Source organism: Hemicordylus capensis, chromosome 3 (genome assembly GCF_027244095.1).
Source record: "Hemicordylus capensis ecotype Gifberg chromosome 3, rHemCap1.1.pri, whole genome shotgun sequence".
Taxonomy (NCBI): Eukaryota; Metazoa; Chordata; class Lepidosauria; order Squamata; family Cordylidae; genus Hemicordylus; species Hemicordylus capensis.
Genome location: NC_069659.1, coordinates 53501081 through 53515533, shown reverse-complemented (window position 1 = coordinate 53515533; position 14453 = coordinate 53501081). Strand labels below are relative to the sequence as shown.

Here is a 14453-nt window from a genome sequence, read left to right as displayed (position 1 = left end):
CTTTTGCTTCCATATCTCTGTCTTCTCTATCTACTGTTCAGTGAGGATGGGGCTGTGTGGTAGAAGGACCCACTTCACTGTATCTGCTTTCCCTGATGCTACGAATCAGCCTGCCTTTTGAAGTGGCAGGGGCAGGTTTGTGGGGATTGCAGGAAGAGTGAGTCAGGGGCATAGCTAGGGGAGAGGGGGCCCATGTTCACCCCTCTCTCTGGTGGCCCCTCAGAGTAAGGGAGATTTATTTATTTATTTATTTATTTATTTATTAATCAAATTTGTACACTGCCCCAAACTTTCGTCTCTGGGCGGTTAACAATAGCATAAAACAAGTTAAAATATATACAAAAACTTAAAACAATTTAAAACAATTTAAAAATCACCCACAAATTAAAACCTTAAAATTTTAAAGAACTGAAAAAGTTTGGGTGAAGAGGAGGGTTTTCAAATGCTTTCTAAAAATTGTCAGAGATGAGGAGGATCGTATCTCAGTAGGGAGCGCATTCCACAATCTCTGGGCAGCAACCGAGAAAGCCCGTCCCCGTGTGACCATCAGCCGAGCTGGCGGCAACTGGAGATTGATCTCTCCGGATGACCTCAGTGGGCGGTGGGGCTCATAATGAAGAAGACGTTCTCTTAGATACCCAGGGCCTAAGCCATTTAGGGCTTTATAAGCAATAACCAGCACTTTGTATTTTGCCCGGAAACCTATTGGCAGCCAGTGTAACTCTATCAAAAAAGGAGTGATGTGGTCTCTCCGAGATGACCCAGAGACCAACCTGGTTGCCGCATTCTGTACCAACTGAAGCTTCTGGACTATGTACAAAGGTAGCCCCACATAGAGCACATTGCAGAAGTCAAGTCTGGAGGTTACCAACATATGTACCACTGTTTTGAGGTAGTTCATCTCAAGAAATGGACGCAGCTGGCGTATCAGCTGAAGCTGATAGAAAGCCCCCCTGACCACCGCCTCAACCTGAGATACCAGGGAGAGGTGTGGATCCAGAAGTACTCCAAGACTGCAAACTCGTTCCTTTTGGGGAAGTGTGACCCCATCTAGAACAGGGAGATCAAAATCGTCTCTATAGTTCTGACCATGCACAATAAGTACTTCCGTAATGAAGAAAATGGAGAGGGGTGGAACTGGGGGGGCCCTCAGGAGCTGGGGCCTTGGGTTCTTTGAACCCTTTCGCTCAGTTATAGCTACACCCCTGAGTCCACACTTGCTGTTGCTCAGATCCTTGCTTGCTGCTCGGTTCCTCCACTACTGGAGTTGAGATAGTGGTCTTTTGGTGTGATACCCATCTCTGGAACTCTCTCTCTCCCGGGAAGTTTGCCTGGTGCTGAATCTGTTTTCTGTTTAGGCCATGTGGAGACCTTTATATTTGTCCAGGCTTTGGGGGGTCTATTTTTTACCACCTTTTATTGCTGCATTTTTACTGTATTTGCTTTGCTTCCAAATTGTTTTTATTGTTTTTATGTTTCACTGTAAGTGGGAGCCCTTATGGGCTGAAGAGCAGGGTAATAAAGGCTTACTAAATATTAAGGAATGTTCAGAACATGATAGATTAATTGAGGACTAAAGAGCTATAAATGTGTTAATGGGCCAACAGAAAGTCGGTTTGGGGTAAATTCGTGGATATGGGAATACGAGCTTTACAGCTGAATTGGGATAAGATGGAGATGCTATACTGAAACTGAAGATATCTGAAGAGTATGGGAACAAGCAAACTAAAATTTCATTTCAGTACTGTTTATGATTTCCTACCCACCACTGTTTTCATATCAAGTGACACTTAAAGTGGGTTCAGATGCAGTAGATGTTCTGCTACTGGATGGACCTCATTCTCGTTGCTCCTCTGCCATATCATGCTCAAAATACAGCTTTTTGCATCTCGCTACTCCACCACATAAATATATGTATAAATGAATTTTCCTGTGCCTTTCTTGTACAGGTCAAACAAAGACTCCAAAGCCTCTTCAGTTGGTAATAGGCACTTTAACTCCAACTTCTGTCTTTTTGTCCTGGGGAATCTTAGTCAACCCAAAGCATGATTGGACTACAATGAATAACTGTGCAAATGACAGGTAATCTGCTATAGTATCCCTCTTGTAAAGATCATGAAGTGATTTCTACCTTTTATAAGTAAGAAACAGGAGTTATTAACAGTTATTAACAGTAGGATTAGTTAGTTCTAACAGTTTGGGCTAGGGCTGAGTCAAAACCACTCACCTTGTTTTTTGTATTTTGAATGCTAAAATGTTCCTCCCATTTCTGACACATTTTGGCACTTATTATAACCATATTTGTCCTACTTCAATGCTGTTCTTCCCTGCAGAATTTTCTTAGACTTTCCATTCCTTATCCTTTTTTGTCCACAATGTGGACAAAGCATTGTCCACAACAGGATTTAATCCTGTTGGCTTTGGTGGCCAATGTGAGTTGTCAATGTTAGGACGCTATCTGTGACACAATAGATCAGAGATCTGTATGTAAGCAAATGCATGCGGGTCGTCATTGTCAAATGGATAAATGGCAGTGTGAGAAAATGAAGTGACTGACTATGAGGTTCAGGAAGAAGGAAAATGTTGCTAAGAAGAAGTAGTAGCCAAGGGAACAGCAGTGAAACAACAAGAATATTTAGCAAGATATGTACTTGAAGATCTGATCAATTAACTTGCCCAATTTACTGATGGAGTTTGTGTGTGTTTGTGTGTGTGTATTTGTGTGTAGTTGTTTCTATTTATACCTTTTGTAGCTCTCATAATGCTGTAGGGCTTAGTTTTTATCTAATTTATGTCAATATAAATCCAAAAAGAGGTGTGAATCAAGTGGTGGAACTGGCATAACTTGTGAGGATATTTAAGGTGTCTTCGTGTTGTTATACCTAGAGGCCAATCCGTTATTAGAACTATATGATAACAACAAAAATAAGTCTCAATTATTAAATCTGATTATAAGCTGATTAGAAAATTAGGTCATATTATATAAGTGTTGTATAATCATGTTTTTAAGGTGGGGATTTCTAGAGAGGACATTTACATTAAACATGATAGTAAGCTTTAGCCAACTGACTCCTTGACAGAACAGAGTTTATGAGAGTTGGTGTGCTGTACTGGTAGAAAGCTGGTGTGGAACCGGGCGGGGGAGGCTCAAAGGCGGAGAGTGCTGCTTTAAGGGCAGGGGAGGGTGCACTTACCCCTTCCACCGCTTTTCCTCCGCCAGTGCTCCATTTTTAGAAAGTCCATCAGGGTGTCAGCGTACGTCCCTGCTACCCCGTTTGCCCCTTTAATGGAACCAACAGGAATTATCTGATGCACCGGTGCGGGTGCACATCCTCTGCGCCTACCACACTTATGTGCTTACCGTGACATGCGTACTTAGGAGTGTCTGATACTTCCTGTTAGTTCCAGTAAAGGGGGCAAATGGGGCAGCAGAGAGGTATGCTGCCACCCCGATGGACTTTCTAAAAATGGAGCACCAGTGGGTAAAGAGCGGCAGGAGCAAGTGCACCCTCCCCCGCCCTTAAAGCAGCACCCCCCACTTTTGAACTGGTGGAACCACCAGCCGTCTGAACTGGTTCAGAGGCCCATAAAAGGCCTCCGAACCGGTTCTGTGCACATCCCTATTATCTAAGTATAAAAATCCCTAGTTCTAATCTTACTTTAGTGAAGAGCTTACTAGCTGCCCTTAGAGAAGTAACTATCTCTAAGCCCCATATCAGTAATATGGGGGATAATAATACTGCTCTATCTTGGAAGATTGTTTTGAGGATTAGAATGTGTGACTTCTTAGTGCACACTCTTAACCACTACAGTGCATCTGCAGGTCTAAGTTGGTATCTGCAGGTCAAGGAGAAGTATGCTATTCAAAATTTCTTCTAAAAAATAATAAACTTTTCCCTGAGCATATTCTGGTGTAAAAAGTAGTCTATTCAGCTAATTTAAGTGGCAAGGTGAGGAAGGGAAAGAGAGGGAGAAAGAAAGGAAGAGCATGAGAGAAAGATGTGGGGGAGAGGAAGAGGGGGAAGAAAAGTTGGCGTGAGACAGAGAGAAGAAGTTGGTTTGAGGCAGGATCAAGGTGACAGCAGTTGGCTCAAGGCTATGCTCAGCCCTCCAAAGTTGCACTGGAATCAAATCACCTGATTGAATTTCAACTTCATTCTTTGATTTATTTTTAAATATTAATTTAATTACAACTATGTGATTGGCACTGTATGTCAGAGCGATGACAAGGCTTGATTAAGGGAAAGCAGGAACAGCACAAATAACCAGGCTCAAACTATCATATTTTGGATATATTATGCGAAAACTCAGGTCCCTTGAGAAATCCATAATGCTGGGAAAAGTTGAAGGAAAAAGAAGATGATGACCAGCAGCAAGGTGGATGGACGCAATCACGACAGTAATGAATGCACCACTGAGAGACCTTAAAGGCCAAGTTGAAGACAGATCATCCTGGAGAGAATCTGTCAATGTCACAAAGCGTCGACACCGACTTGATGGCACTTAATCAATCAATCAATCAATCAATCAACAAAGAACGGGAGAAACAATACACCAGTAGCTGTTATCCAGTGGAAAATGTTGCTAGGCCGCCATTAAATAATGTGATTTCTTTTGCACCAATGGGGGACTACTTTATTGTATTTCAGAACCACTGTGATGGTCATTTTAATATTTTCATTATTTAATGAGGAACATATTCAGTTCATCTACATTATGGGAAAATTCTTCCTGCAGAGAAATGCTTTCTGCACTGACGTGGGAAAGAGTTCATGCAGTAGAAAAGGCAAATATGAAATGTTAGCTTCAAAAATGGAAGGAAGGAGGAGGGGCAAACATCGGAGCCTTTGGTTCTCAGCTGGAGGGAATGATGTGATTCCTACCTTGTTCCTTCAAGGCTCCTGGTTAGCACTCACATTCTCTGAACAGGGAGAACAACAAAGTTCCTTCCTCTTCCTTTTGTATGTCTCTTAGTTGTCCACCTGTCTATCTAGCTAGACTTTGTGAATTTGTAGAAATTGATTTTATTAGCAGAGTTAGTTTGTAGATTAGGTTGCTGGTGCAGTTAATGCAGTGATTGGCCAGAGTTGTATCCCCTTCAGTTGTATTCTATCCAATATCTTTTGTTGTTTAGAAGTTTTTCCCAGACAGGATCTTTATAGGTGGATTAAAGGATAGGCAGTGGAGGTGGCTGCCTACGACGGCAAAATTCTCCTAGTGGAATTTTTTGGATATAAATATATTTTACATGTTTGTGTCTCTTGTCACTCATGGGTGCAGCGGAGGGACAGGAATGGCAGCAGTAGGCAGCAGGCTGTGATCACGATGTTGTTGTTGTTGTTGTTGTTGTTGTTCCGGCAGCAGGCAGTGGGGGGCTTCTGACTGCAGTGGCGGCTGCTGCTTGCTGCCGGATCCCAACTGGGGACGGAACAAGGACAGAATGATCTTTTCTATTCAAGCAGCAGGCAGCTGCCTGAAGGCAGTCTGGGGGCGGGGTGTCTTGCTTTTATGAACTGCAAAATAATAAGGAAGATGAACAAGAGCCATACAACTGCACCAAATGGATGACAATGAGTGACAATAACTCTTGACATCAACACTGCATCAGTCTGTTCTAGATGAAGATCGTTTATAATAGCTAAGTAGTGGACACGGGTTCATATGTTGCACCTTAATATCATATATTAATTGTAGAAATGCGGACTCATTTCTGTCATGCAGGCTTCAGTGACAAAGTGGTCCTCCACCCCACCCACCCGGAATCTGCCATGTATCGACTGCCCTTTTTCAATTTCTGATTGTTTACACTCTCCTGCTGTGCTTGCAATATGTTTGAATTGCCCTTAAAACACATAAAGTTGGCTTCAAAGGCAGCTTGGGAGGCAGAAGTGTGGCTAGGGAATTTTAAATGGAGGTGACATGCAATGTCTACGAAGAAGGCCATTTTTAGTAGTAGGTGTTGCCCTTTGTCCCAATTACAGCACACGTTATAGTGTGTGAAATGTTCATGCCAACTTAATAAAAGAAAAAAGAAGAAGCATACTCAAGGCTGAAATTAACACCTTGGTAATTGCAGGCATGTTTCTTTAATGGTATGAAGCAGGAGCAGCTAAAGCTGGGCATGGGCCATGACTGGAATTTCCCTAAAGAAAAAAGTGGAATTTCTCTCCAATACTTAATGGGAGGCATCTCTTTGATATCGTTGTGACTGAATAGCGATTTAAAATCATTTATTATTTTGAGAAGATACAATAAAGACCTCAGTGCACACTGCCAGCCTTGTGCACACAAACAGGAGTAGGGAATTCTTCAGCATAAATGGCTTTTTCTCCTCTCCTTGCCCTCTCTTTTGCTGGCAGGGGAAGGTCAGTTTAAGGGTTAAACTGAGAGAGCTGAGATTACTAGAGAGGCCCCTTGGAAACTGCCACAAGGTCTGAGTGGCCTTACTTCCTTCTCCGGCAGGGAGATGAGGCTTCACTTGAACAGGGAGGGAAGTGATTTGCTTCCCTCCCTGTTTGAAACCCCGAGTAGCCCTGGGCAAGGGACTGGGAGGCTGGTGAGTGCAAAGGGTGGGTGGGGAGCAGGAGAGCCTCCAGCTGTACTGGGAAGGAGGTGTTGCGGAGTGGGCTTGGAGAGGGGACAGTAATTTTGGAGCCTGGCTAAAGGCCTTTGGAGCAGCGGCCGGGCACTGGGCGGGCCAGACCAGTGCCAGTCGCATCATTGATTATGTCTGTGAGTCTTGATGATGGGGAATGGGATTGGCTTTGGGGCTTGGTGGGGCTGGGGGTGGCAAATTCCTTGCTTGCCTACAGGTGGCAAAAAGGTTAATCTGCCCCTGGGGATCGGATAGAGAGTGCGGGGAGGGGGGGTGGAGTCAGAAAGAAATGGAGAGGGAAAGGAGAAGGAGAGAATGGAGTTGTTCCTGAATAAACTCTTAGTTAAATCATTTTAAGACTACTTTGTGTTTGTGAGGGAAGCAGCTATAAAACATTTGGCAATGAGATTTTGAACCAGCTAAGCACGTGAGCCTGCAAAGCTTGTGAATGTTCCTGCAACTTCATCTCATTGCATTACTGGGCCTACATTTCTGAACTGCTTTCTACTATTGCTGCTGTTGCTTGTTTCTCCAGCTTCCTGACCCACACAGCCCCTGAAGGGACTTTTTCCTTCTCAATCCTGGACTTGGTTTTTCACTGGATGCACCATGGCTCAGATCCCACCACCACAACTTTTTCTTGGCCACTCCAAGAGAATCTGCTCTTACCTGGAAACAATGCAGGTCCTATTTCTATAATTACCTCCTTGCTGTTTAGAACCCTGATTTTACTCAAGCAAAGCAAAAGGATATATTGCTTTACTGTCTGGGCCCTGAAGGTCAAATAATCTATAATCATTTGCCCTTTCCTTCCAATTTGGAAGGGGATGCCAATTCTTCTGAAGCTGCTCTTCAAGCCTTAGATGATCATTTCAACCCAACTTTGAATGTGATTGCTGAAGGTTACAAGTTCTAGAGGCTATTCACACAATGGGAGGAAATCGGGCTAGCGGAGGCTAGCCCAATTTCCTCCCATCTTGAGAACCACCGGGCTTGGCTACGAGCCCAGTGGTTCTTAAGTGGGCCACCCGCTTAAACAGCCTGGCAGTTAAATCGGATTTGTGGAGCAAGTGCTCCGCAAACCAGGTTTTTCTGCTCGTGAGTTGCTGTGGCACATCTCCGCACCATGGCTACGCATGAGGAGACCCCCAACCGGGAGGCTGAGAAGCAGCCTCCTGTCTTGGGGGTCTCTCCAGCATGCTCTGCACACTCACATAGGGCATGCTGGAGCTTCCGGGGGCAACGCGGCCCCTGAACTCTCCAACCCCCGCCCAGCTTCGTGCAGCCACCCAGAGCAGACTGTCTGCTCATGTGGACTGTCTGCCCACTCTCCCCGCTCACCATCCCCAGGCGGCTCCCATTGATCATGGGAACTGCCTCCCTGTCTCTAGATTCAAACTGCCTTAAGTGTAACCTGTGAGTTTGTCAAGTTTACTGATGAAATGGTTAGGAATCAGATGGCTATGAAAACATACTGCTCCAAACTGTGTGAAAAATTGTTACTGGAGCAGAAACTTACATTGGATAAAGTTATAGAGATAACTTAGAGATAAAAATAGGAAGGTGAAAAATGCTCTTCACTATGCCAAATCACTCTCTTTGGTACCCCAAACCCAACATCCTGAAATCCAGGCTGTTTAGTCTAAACCCTTCCAAACCCAATCTTCTCATATGAGACTGCCCCAGAAAGTGGCAGCACAAGAAAGGAAAAGCTACCAGTGCTACTGATGTGGAGACTCTACCCACAAAGCCAATTTTGCTCACTGTTCTGCACAGAAGGTCACTTGCAACAGGTGAAAAAAAGAGGACACTTTGCTAAGGTTTGCAAGTCTGCTGTCCACTCCATTAAAGATTTACTATATTTATTTTTATACCGCCTGATATGTACATCTCTAGATGGCGTACAGAATTTAAAATATTTAAAAGCCACAGATTAAAATACATGACACAATAAAAATAGAATAAATAGTTATTAAAACAAGTTTTTAAAATTAAAATTGATAAGGATTAGGCAGATGAACTGCTTCCTCACAGCATTTTAAGTGTGGCAGAATTAAAGCATGCTTAAGTTAAACTAAATGGTTATGAAATGTGGATCTGGTTGATTCTGGTTCCCATATACATTTCCCATCTACTTTACATGAAACTCCTTTCTACATCAGACCTACACCTGCAGCCTTCATACATTCATTGAAGGCTGGAGGAATGTGGATGTTCTCCTGTTGCCGAATGGATACTTCACTGCTGGCCTGAAATACAAAGGACGTACCGCCAAAAGGAAAAAGAACATAAGAACAGCCCTGCTGGATCAGGCCCAAGGCCCATCTAGTCCAGCATCCTGTTTCACACAGTGGCCCACCAGATGCCACTGGAAGCCACAGACAGGAGTTGAGGGCATGCCCTCTCACCTGCCATTACTCCCCTGCAACTGGTACTCAGAGTCATCCTGCCTTTGAGGCTGGAGGTGGCCCACAGCCCTCCGACTAGTAGCCATTGTAAGACCTCTCCTCCATGAAGTCATCCAAACCCCTCTTAAAGCCATCCAGGTTGTTGGCTGTCACCACATCCTGTGGCAGAGAGTTCCACAAGTGGATTATGCATTGTGTGAAAAAGTACTTCCGTTTGTTGGTCCTAGACCTCCTGGCAATCAATTTCATGGAGTGACCCCTGGTTCTAGTGTTGTGTGAGAGGGAAAAGAATTTCTCTCTCTCTACTTTCTCCACACCATGCATGATTTTATAGACCTCTATCATGTCTCCCCGCAGTCATCTTTTTTCTAAATTAAAAAGCCCCAGGTGTTGTAGTCTTGCCTCATAAGAAAGGTGCTCTAGGCCCCTGATCATCTTGGTTGCCCTCTTCTGTACCTTCTCCAGTTCAACAATGTCCTTTTTAAGATGTGGTGACCAGAATTGTATGCAGTACTCCAAGTGTGGTCGCACCATAGTTTTGTATAAGGGCATTATAATGTTAGCTGTTTTATTTTCAATCCCCTTCCTAATGATCCCTAGCATGGAATTTGCCTTTTTCACAGCTGGTGCACATTGAGTCAACACTTTCAATGAGCTGTCCACCACAACCCCAAGATCCCTCTCCTGGTCCGTCACCGACAGCTCGGATCCCATCAGCATATACTGTACTTGAAGTTGGGGTTTTTCGTCCCAATGTGCATTACTTTACACTTGCTAACACTGAACCGCATTTGCCATTTTGTCGCCCACTTCCCCAGTTTGGAGAGACCCCCAGTTTGGAGAGAAAAGAATCTCAATATTGGATTCTCAATATTGGGCTGGAAACATCAGAAAGATCCACGGATCGTGTTAGACACAAATAGCATGGAATCTGTATTACAGATGATAGAACATCTATATGCTGATATGATTGCTGACTTCTCAGATATTTTTGCTGATACTCCTGACACTGCCATACATTTCAAACATAAAATTCAGATGAAGGCAAATGCAATATCTGTACAAGACAAAGTGAGGAATGTACCCATAGCATTGCTCCAACCAATTAGAGAGGAGCTCTTAAGAATGCAGCATGCTGACATCATAGAACCTGTTGATTCATCAGAATAAGTCTCTCCCATTGTTCTTGTGAGGAAATCAAACAGTGCACTTTGAATGTGCGTAGATTTAAGAGATGTGAACTGCAACATGGCTGTGGATTGTCATCCATTACCCAATATTAATGAAATGCTGCTTACTCTGAAAGAGGCTTCAGTGTTCACAGCTTTGGATTGTCTTTGTCCAACTATCATCAAATTTCTCTGCTCAAATTTTCTTGCAAACACACAGCCTTCATTACCACAGAGGGTCTTTTTCAATACAAAAGACTGCCCTTTGGATTAGCCTCTGCAGCTTTGGTATTTCAAAGAATGAGGCATACAGTTTTTGGGACTACAGATGAAATCACTTACATTCAAGACGAAATGTTAGTGTATGGCAAAACCATTGAGGAGCATTGTGCTAAACTGGCAGAAGTCTTAAGGAAACTCTGACAACATGGACTTACTATCTCTGCAAAGAAATGTCACTTTTGCACACACTCGGTGATACACTTGGGACACACAATATCCCATCCCAAAACAGACGTGGTGAAAGCTATTTGGGAAGCACCAAAGCCACACAACAAGGATGCACTTTGTCCATTTTTAGGACTACTAAAAATTACCCTAAATTACCCTGATGACAATTTGCCTCAAAAGTTGCTCCATTGCATCTTTTTTAAAAAAATGTAGCATTTAACTGGGATGCATCCTGCAAGGCTAGTTTTCAGACTATCAAATCAGTCGTTGCTGAAAGCACTGCTCTCACTTCTTTTGACACCAACAGGCACACAACTCTAACCACTGATGCTTCTGAATATGGTTTAGGTGCTGTCTTGACCCAGCAAAACATGGTAGGGGAAGTTACAGTTGTCTTTGCTTCCAGAGTGCTTACTGCATCAGAGAAGATGTATTCTATCATTGAAAAAGAAGCTCTAGCATGTTTCTGGGCGGTGAGGCACTTCAGGACTTACTTGTGGGGCAGAACATTCACTTTACAGTCAGACCATAAACACTTCTCTGCTTTATTTACTATTTGGGGATCAAGTTGAGCAACTCCAAAAATAGCCAAATGGATCACTAGACTTAAAAGATTTTGATTTCCAGGTGGAATATCTTTCAGGTCTTTGGAATACAACTGCAGGGTTTTTTTAAATCATGACTTCCACTTCCAGGCCAAGAGGAGATACCAGAAGATGAAGGAGTAGTAAAGGAGGAGTACAAATAGTTTCATCCACTCATGAAATGATCATGTCTTCAGAATGGAAAGTGGCCCTCAGTGCTGATCAAGTGGTTACTGAACTTAAACCTTACATACCCAATAGATGACCACGCAAAAACAAGGTACTTGAACATCTTCAGCTATACATGCATATAGTAAGTGAGCTGTCTCTTCTCAATGAGCTGGTGCTGAGGACTGATCGTTTGGTGATGCCAACTTCCTTACAAGCAAAAGTGATCAAAATTGCCCATGAAGGTCATCTGGGTATGAGCTTGACTAAAAGGTGAATCAGAGACTGTTTTTGGTGGCCAGATATTGACAAACACATTGAAAATGTAATCAGGCACTGCATGGCCTGTGCTGTATCTGACAAATTGCAGCTGACGTTTACCACTCCCTTGATTCCAGTAGAGTATCCCTATGGTCCATGGGGAAAACTTGCTCTGGATATAATGGGGCCTTTTGATAACCAACCCACAAACCAAATCATGATGGTGGGTTATTATCATCATTATCGTGGTGGAGGATTACTATTCCAGGTGGCCAGAAGTTTCATTTGCTGACAACATTACTACAAACAAGGTGATCCTATTAATGGCTACAGTTTTGCGAGAGAAAGTCTTCCTAAAGTACTAGTGACTGGCAATGAGGCACAGCTTTCCTCATTTGAAATGGAGCTATATTTGCATAACCATGGTATAAAACACAAGACTCTTTACTTGTACCATCTTCGAGAGAATGGCTTAATGGAAAGAATGAACAGATTAGTGCAAGTAAGTTTACAACTGGCTACTACTCAACAACAATCCTGGAAAGAGGCAATCCGTGAAACTATTTGCTTATCAAACTGCTACTCATTCCACTACAGGAAAATCACCTTTTGAACTGCTTAGCAGACGTAAAGCTACCACCAAACTTATACAATGGTAACAACTGATAGGACTTTCCATGCCATCTCACCCTGCAGATGCAGAGATTCGTGATCAGGTAAGGGAGAAGCAAAAAAATATGAATTGTATGTGGATCAGAAAAAGATGTGAAACTGAACATTTCAGGTGAGGGACTTTGTTTGATAATGGCTGCCTTATAAAGTGAGCAAGGGATGTTCCCGATATTCTGGATCAAAACAGATTATCAAAATCTGATGAGATTCTGTCCTATTGGATGATAGAAAGAAATGGAACAGTTTGGGACTTTCCAGCATGCATAATGTGAGATAAGAGGGAAGGGTGTCTGGTCCCGAGGGAGGTACTGGAGAGGATTTTGATCTTGCCTCCAGTTTTGAACTCAGAGAGGAGGCTAATGAAAGTGATGGACAATCCTCTTTACCAGAAAGAACATAACTAACAGCTCCTGTGCCAGAGAACCCAAGACTTAGGAGAAGTGTGCCTGACAGGAGACAACCTAAAAGACTTCAAGACTTTGTCACTCAATTTTAAATCAATTCAATTCTGTTTGTTATAAAGGGGATGGATGTGTTGTATTCTGTCCAGAATCTTTTATGTTTTGTTGAGAAGTTTATCTCAGTGGGGAACCTGTTGAGAGAGAGTGTGTGTGTGTGTGTGTGTGTGTTTTGGGGGGGGGTAGTCAGAAAGGGAAAGGGAGGGAAAGGAGAAGGAGAAAATTGAGTTGTTTCTGAACAAACTCTTCGTTAAATTTTTTTAAAATGACTTTGGACTGGGCCTCACGATCAGTGAGACCTGGTTCAGCAGGGTGCATGGGGAGAGAGCCCTGGGCGGCTGAATCGGGAGCCCTGGGCTGCTGGAACGGCCTTCTACATGATTGCCAGCTCCATGACAGAGCCGGCGGGGGCTGGGGGGAGCGGGGGCCAATTGGCCCCCGCAAGCTCCAGCATGCCCTGCGCGAGCGCACAGAGCATGCTGGCAAGACCCCTGGAGCTGGGACGCGGCTTCTACCCTCCCCTCCGGGGGGTCTCCTCATGAGTAGCTGTGGTGCGGAGCTGCGCCACGGCTACTCACGATCAGAAAGCCCAGGTTGGCGGAGCGCTCACTCTACAAACCCGGGCTTTGGGGAGGGCTACTTGAGCGGGTTACCTGCTCGTAAATCACCGGGCTCTCCTGAGAGCCCGGTGGTTTACACGATCAACAAAAATCAGGCTAGGCTCTCCTAGCCCGATTTTTGTTGATCGTGAGAATAGCCCCTTTGTGTTTTTGAGGGAAGCAGCTATAAAACACCCTCTCTGCATACCATATTCTATAAATCCCCAGTATTTTATATTTCCCAGCTTTCTGCATTTTCTAACATCTGAATGTCCCAGTACCAACAATAATATGGTTGATTAAAAAATGAATACTTCATTACCAGCATCAAATATTTTAAAATGGAAGACCGTTTGTTGTTGTTTTTTTCTTGTTGTAAATGGGGGGGGGGTAGGGAAGAGGCACTGAGTAATTACAGAAGTTAATAAATGTATTATTAGCTGTATAGATACATCTGCACCTGCATCCCTTGTTGCATTACTTGTCATTTTTTAGTTATCCTTTTTGCTCCTTCTTTGTTCTGAAGCTACCCTGTTGCATTTCCTGTGGGAGAGCTGAAGTGAAGGTAGGGGGAGAGAAGAAATCATTTTAAAATGCATATTGATATTGCAGTACATTTCAGTGCTCTTTTTACTTGAAGTCTCAGAGCAAATCCCTGCTTTTCAATTTAAGGCACACATCATGGGATAGAAGGTAAAGTTTTATTTTAAAAGAATTTTTGCTTTTCTTCAATTAAAAGTATATCTTTGCTTTCTATTGAATAGATTTTATACAGTTCGCTACAGAGAAAAGGATAAGAACAAGAGGTGGGTTTTTCAGCTTTGCCCAACTACAGAAACAGTGGTGGATAATCTGAAACCTAACACAGTTTATGAATTTGGAGTGAAAGACAATACAGATAATGGGATCTGGAGCAAAATTTTCAATCACAAAGTGGCTGTATCCAGTAAGTAATTGTAGCAGTTCTTAACTTACATTCCTTAAAGAGACAAACTAGACATGAGAGGCAGCCATGTGTATATGCAAGTGCCTGCCACATTCACATATAAATTGGGAGTTGGGAGGCTACCCTTTGCATAAAAGGAGTGT

General features: G+C 43.3%; 1 protein-coding gene across 21 annotated transcripts in view; it reads left to right on the top strand.

The window, feature by feature from the left end:
* Positions 1-14453, top strand: part of ABI3BP (ABI family member 3 binding protein) — a 233136-nt gene that overhangs the window by 73110 nt on the left and 145573 nt on the right. For 20 of the 21 annotated variants that reach the window (XR_008320120.1, XM_053312005.1, XM_053312018.1 and 17 more), the window contains 2 exons: positions 1950-2082; positions 14129-14310. Coding sequence is in view for 20 of the 21 variants with exons in the window: in XM_053312005.1 (XP_053167980.1) it covers positions 1950-2082; positions 14129-14310 (315 nt within the window). In the remaining variant the exon portion in view is untranslated. Of the gene's footprint in view, positions 1-1949; positions 2083-12094; positions 12138-12232; positions 12352-14128; positions 14311-14453 lie in introns of those variants that run through there. The other variant, XM_053312017.1, reaches the window with a different exon arrangement.